This window comes from Pezoporus occidentalis, unplaced genomic scaffold, assembly GCF_034315485.1.
Source record: "Pezoporus occidentalis ecotype Australia unplaced genomic scaffold, CSIRO_AGI_Poc_V1 ctg44, whole genome shotgun sequence".
Taxonomy (NCBI): Eukaryota; Metazoa; Chordata; class Aves; order Psittaciformes; family Psittacidae; genus Pezoporus; species Pezoporus occidentalis.
The window spans coordinates 3661400-3668162 of record NW_026915769.1 but is presented as its reverse complement, the minus strand read 5'-3'; the positions used below and the strand labels follow the sequence as shown (position 1 = coordinate 3668162).

General features: G+C 39.9%; 1 protein-coding gene across 2 annotated transcripts in view; it reads right to left on the bottom strand.

The window, feature by feature from the left end:
• Positions 1–1569: 1569 nt before the first annotated feature.
• Positions 1570–6763, bottom strand: part of FBLN1 (fibulin 1) — an 81399-nt gene continuing 76205 nt past the window's right edge. For both annotated transcript variants that reach the window (XM_062634927.1, XM_062634926.1), the window contains one exon: positions 1570–2693. In XM_062634927.1, the coding sequence (XP_062490911.1) occupies positions 2554–2693 (140 nt within the window). In that variant the 3' untranslated portion in view covers positions 1570–2553. The remainder of the gene's footprint in view (positions 2694–6763) is intronic.

Genomic DNA, 6763 nt, shown 5'->3' with positions numbered 1-6763 from the left:
TTCACTAGTGATTCTGTTTCTCTACAATTAAAATGATTTGAACTTAGATCTAATCAGTCCAAAGAGAACACAGCAAAAAAAACCCCTCAAAGTGTATGCATCTCAGTGACAATTTCATAAGCATGTTCTCCCACTTGAACAGCTTTAATGCTTTGCCAGTAAAAACTACAAATAGTTGTACTCCGCCCCATTTACAACAAACTAAACTTTATTGTTACAGTTTGCATGAGAGAAATATTTAATCTTTCCTATCATTACTGAATTATCTAGTTTTTCTATGCAGATCTATTAAAAGTTCAGCCATATCACAGTGACCATGGCACTAAACACTCTTTAATTATACATAAAACATAAAATCATTTACCAGATCAGTGTTCTCATATGACAACAGGACTATTTAAAAAGCTGTTTGCAATTTTCAAAGATTACTTGGGACAATGTAGGAAAGCAGGTCTCCAGGAAGTAGTGGTAATCCTTCATCTGTCCTATTTTTACTCAGAAATGCAGACAGAAGAAGGGGAGAGGTGTGTGTCTGTGGTGGTGTGTGGTTTCTCCTTTAGAGAAAGGAGAAATTTGTAAATTAGTTTGTTCATCAGTTTGACCCTAAAATTAGATTTCTGTCCCAAAGTTCTTTCCACTGTAATTAAATACCGCTTACGAAGGAAGTAAAGGATCAAAAATTGCAGTCTAGAGAATCGGATGGAAACAGTTTCTGTATTTTTGGTATTAGGGTACTTACTTTTCTTACACCAGCAAGAAAAATAACTCAATGGTATGAAGGGAGCTTTTCAGTCTTCTTTTCTTGGACTCTGCTAGCATAATAAAACATTTTAGTTTCCAATCTAAATCAGAATTACATTGGCTAGTAATCCCTGAAGTCAACAGCAGCTCTTGGAATCTGGAGTTCTCCAACATCTCCATCAGTTAGCTGAATGATGGTCACCTGCTATAAATATATCTGCTTTACATAATTTGTCTACAGAAATATGTTAACTATTTATTGAAATCATAAGGACTGTAGAGGTAGCCACAGACAACACTGGACACATTTTAAACTGATGGCATCCTGAAAACCAGGCTATGTATGGGGTCAGGATGCTCTGTAAGTGTGGGGGAAACAAATACTGTCAAGAAGGTGTCCTTCAGTCAAATTTTATTTATGAGAATGTGTTATAAAATCTTACTTTAAGGAGTGAAAATTCTGCAGTCAGAGAAGCTTCCCTGGAATTACGAATTCTGTGTGTACACAGAAAAGTTGCTTGGTCTTTTATTTGCAATGGATCAGAGAGGATGATCCTTATTCTTCTTCAAAGATCATTCAGGTCAATCAAAAGAGTCCCTTCAGCTTCAGGGGCTTTTGTATAAAAGGAAGAGACAAATGCCTAGGGCCAATAATGACCAATAAAACAGAGGCCTGTTTCGAGTGAGGAATGTGTATATATATATAGAATTAATTTGCTTATGGGAGATATATCATCTATTTTTTTTCCAGTAAGCAGAAACCATAACATACTTCTGAGTATTTCCCCTCTTTGTTTATTTCCTCATATCTTAACAAACACAACAAACTGAAACATGGAGCTATTTATTTTCTGTTCTGTGATAAAAACGATACATTACTTTGATGTCCAGAAATTACATTAAACATTCATTTATTTGTGAGAGTTTCATTATATTATTACATATGCCTTGCTTTGGTGCATAGGAAGTGTACAGTTTAACATGCTAATTTTATTACCAATTTTTAAAAGGTATGGAGCTTTACTCTATAATAGACAGGAGGTACAGGTCTGAGATTTCCATGTATTGTTGAGTACAGATGAGACTGGAATTTAAGCAATATGCCTTATCCTTGTAACAGGTTACTTTCAGTGAGAGGTATTTGTTTAGTTAGAATCAAATATAATCTTACAATCAAATAATAAGTAATTTTTTAATATGTGCAATAGCCTGCTAGCCTCTTGCTATTTCTGATTCTGTTTTGCATTTCCTCCTGTAGCCATAGCTGGATGGCGTTTTTTAAATATCTAGGCTAAACTTTTCAGAAATGATTAACAATTTTGGGTGCCTATTCAGGGTTATCCTATTGGGGCCTGAAAGCGAGTATTTAGCACTTTCTGAAAACCTGACTCCTTCAAGGTAGTTAATACCGAGGTGAAATTACTAATATTTACCAAACTTCTTCCATCCAAAGACACCATATATTCATTCCAATGAACTCTGATATCCGTTTTGTTCCACATCTTCAGTCGCTCTAGATTTCTGGCCAAGGAGCAATGGTTAAGATCTGCCTGAATATTTAGAGAAGTTTTAAATTTCACTAGGCAGCCGAGCACTTTTACACACTACTTATTTATACAGACAACTACATCAGGCTCACTTAAATTGCTCCACCTTATGTCTAATCAACATAATAGCTTGTTATTTGTCTTAAACTATAAACCAAATATTTAAACAAAACAAAATGCTATGGGGTTTTACAAACAAGTATATGACATAATAGTAATGATTTTGGTTAGAGCGGCTCACTTGTCTGGGAATTTAAACACTCTCTCAGAACCAGTACTCGGAGACAAAGATGTGAACATTGACGATGTTACGATGAGATACCACTCCACCCATGACGTAGTTCATCTCCAGCTTCAGGATGGCATGGAAAGGTCCAACAATGGGCCTTACCTGGCGAACTACACCTGTTGGGATACAAATAGGATGCTGAGATTAATAGGAGAATCAGATGGGTTCGGATGAGCTACACTCCCTTTCATTTTCAATATAGCTGATGGAAAGTTGGATCCACAAAGAGCTTGCAAGAAAGCTTGCAAAATAAGAATAAAATAGAACTTTTAAATCAAAATACCTTAAAGAAGATCTAAAAAGAACACTAAAATGCTGCTAATGCAGAAAACCTACATATCCTGAAATTAGTAATGGGGATTTTTTTACATTTTATTCAGAGAGATAAATTCTGTAAGCAGTCTGCTTCTAAGTAGGGCATAAGAAGACTTTCCCTAGTAAGGCAGCACACACATTGCCCTGAGAACTACCTAAGCACGCTCCCCCAAGACTGTGTTGAAAACCACATTTCACTTGGAACAGTAGAAATTAGTTGTAATGCAGCAGTAAAACCAACATTTTCCCTATAAACATCAGATAACACTCATCTGTGAACTGTTACTGTGGACAATCCCAGCAGGAGAGCTTAATGAGGAAAGTGAGACTACCATGGCATCTGTTCCTGTGTCATTCCTCACATGGATGGTGGCCATTCCTTCACCAACTTCAGGGCTTGATAATGAGGAAGGAATTGGCAAGGAAGAAATGAGTTATGTCTTCTAGGGCTTTAGTCCTTTTGTTTGCTTTACACAGAGGAGCCCCAGTGCTGGGATGCAGCAGGATGAGGACAGCTGGGGGCTGAGAGTGGTGAGGTCCTCAGGGGGGTGGCAGGGCAGGGCTTCTCCAGACCAGGCTTGTCCCACCACTCCAGCCAGGCAGCAGGGCAGGCCAAGAGGCAGACAGGTTCATCCAAGGGCCCACATCACTGGCCAGCTTCATAGTGATGACACTGGGCCAAAGGCAAACTGCAGAGGCAATGTGTGGGTCAGAGACCAGAACAAGAGGACATACGGCTGCGATGGAGCTGGAGACCAGCCCTCTTCCAGCACTGCTCAGGCAGGCACTGAAGCTGAAATGGGCCTCCTGGCCTGCGGGCATGGCGTGGGAGAGGACCTGGGGAAGGCCCATTTGGGCCATGAGGTCTTACCCATGCCTTGGCACAAGATGGCTAAACAGAATACTGTTACAGTTTCAGACCTATGCAAAAGAAAGTCTGCAGGAGCTTTGCCATTGACTCCAAAGGATCCAGATCAGATCATAAACATGTTGTAACTTCATGGTCATTTTCTAGGTCCGGTGTCACAGAGCAGGGAGCTACCAAACATCTCTCATCTGAAAGGTTGTATCCAAAAGGTCAAAATCACATAAACCTGAGGTCAGCCAGAAAGCAGAGGCAGTCTGGCGGAAACCCCCTTCCTTAGGCACCTCCTTCTGACAATTGACTTATCTGACAGGGTGTTTGATTCAGAAGGAAATACACAGTTCAAGAAAGGATTATTTAAGATGTATTCCTTCTGCATGCTTCACAAACAGGCAGCACACCAGTGCCTTCCCAGAGTCCCAGATGAGCTCCTACAGCAGTCCCCTACGAACACATTGGCTTGAGATCTGATGGGAGAGATAAACGTTTGCTTATGCAGGCTGTCAGCACCTTCTTCCAAGGCAATGATGACATTACAGTTTTTTCCTAAATACTAACTAATATCTTCAGCATGCAGTAAAATTGCAAACTTTTCACCACATTCGCTTTGCTTGCCATATTTGAGGAATACATTTTCAAGCATCCTTCCCCCTACAATTTATATGTACGTACATACATACATATATATATATACGTATTTATTTATTTTATTGTAGTTTTCTTGGCTACTCTCTTGCACCTTATAAAAATGGTTTGGCTTGGCAGATGATATATTGAAAAAGAAAAGCCTTGCTAAAATTGCCCTCCCTTTAGGGTAGCATTTAAAGCATTTTGCTAACAACACATCACATTATTGCAGGCGCTGCTTTAACTGACAACCGCGGAAACACACAGCATTGGAATCACTCAGTACTGGCAAGCTGTTTAACCCAGCCTGTTAGAGCTCATGCAGTGATCACCAAGCCTCAGATGGCAAAGATTGCTGTTTCCATTTACCAACCTTTTTATAGTGCTCTACACTTTCTTGCTCTACTCCAGTGGAATCTACTCCAGCCTAGAAGTGGGATTGCAAATCTTGTTTTTTTCTGACATGATGCCATTCTACTTAAGGTAGTTTATGCCATAGTATGGCATCTATCTATACATTATTGAGACACAGCATTCAAAGCAGTTAGTAACTTTCTTATTCTTGTTTGGATGCATTCTGCTAATATAACATTTATTTTCAAGGTAGAACAGGCAAACACACTGTGATCCATGTGGCAGTACTTTTCCACATAGTTCTCTTGCTGCAGTTTTAAAATCTAGCCTAACAGTCGTCTGAGAAGTGAATGCTGCACATGTTAAGACACATACATCAAAGCAAGAAATCGAATGAATGCACAAAGAAACAATACCCTTATGAGATTTATTTATCCAGTTTGCTGTGTCAGTGTCCTAGATGGTGCTGAAATGACCACCAGTGCAAAAGAACTACTTTTCTTCCTCTCCTATTAAATAAATAAGATAACTCAGATGGGTTTGTGCTTATCTGTGTGCATCAGAATGCAGTCACTCTAAATGTGCAGAAGAGTAGAAAAAAAAAAGAGTAAGAATAAAACCATGAAATGTTCTACTGGACAAAAGCATGTGGCAGGTTTTCAGTTCCTGGCAGATTTACTCATCGCAAGCTCTTTTTTTTTTCCATTTAATGAAAAGGGCTCAAATGGAAAACCTGAGTTTTTTCTCCACCAAACTCAAGGACAAATGAGGGTGGAAACCATGCAATAGCAAAACTGCCCAGAGCCTGAAACGTGGCTCCATGTTTATCCAGTTCCCAGCGCTCCTGTTGCAGTAGTCCCAGGATTTGTCTCAGGAACAGCGTTAAAGACTTCCTGCTATAATGTGTCACTGCCTTTTGATACTACCTGTGTCTAATTCTCTAATGTCTTGTGCTACTCATGTCAGGGATGAGTGAAAATGCAACTAATCCAGACCCAGATAAAGCAGTACCTTGTGCCTACTTCCACAAACAGATGTCTTTAAAAAAAGCCTGAGACTCATTCCTGGTACATATAATTCACATACATGGTTGAATGTATCAGTCGATATCTCCAGAGCATTTAGGATAGAACACATTTGAAGATGCCATGTGGAATAATTCTGGATGTTTTTAAGCAATGTGGATTTATCAGTTACTGCAACATTTTCCTAAACATGTTGTTCCACTATGCCTTTTGGCAGACTACTGCTGGGTCCAGATTTGTGGTCTGGCACCCTTCAGCATTTATAGCTGAATAGCAAGTATAAAAGCATACTTGATAGTAATAGGAAGGTTACCATTTTTAAATGTACTAAACAGAATCACTGACTGCTTTTTGATCTCTATTATACCAGTCTAAATCCGAAGTAGCTGGATGGAGCCACTCAGATTTGACATGGGGTAACTGCAGGCTGGGACTTGGTCTTGGATCACTGTAGCATTACACACTGTCCTGTGAGTCAGTTTCTGTAAGAGGCCAGGAGAACAGTGGTGTTGCGCATTAAATGACCTTAAAATAGGGGGCTCTCAAATACCACCATCAGCTAGTCCTCTCTGGGACCAGAGCTCCAGACCCTGCAGTCAGTAAATGGGGTGAGTTTATTAATGCAAGTTCACTCACATCCTTTTCCAATAAAATTAGATTTCAGCTAGGTTAGCATTTTGCACAAACACCACCCCCCCCTCCCCCCACACCAACCCCCCCCCCCCAACAAACAGGGAATGTTTAGCTACATTAAAATAGGGTGAATCACTTATAACTGAACAAGGAAATTCGTACTGCTGCTGAATCTCATGTGCCAGGCAATACTGAGCCTCTCTGTTGTCTTGCCTACAGGCACATCTACTCAAGCAAGTGCTTTTACCCTCCACTCTCATGTGCTTCTGTTGCTGTTTATACTCTTCAGTTCGTAATCTGTGAGCCAACCTACAGAAAACCCTATGTGTTGCAGGCCAAGCAGACTACTTTCCATCAGCTCCCCTTT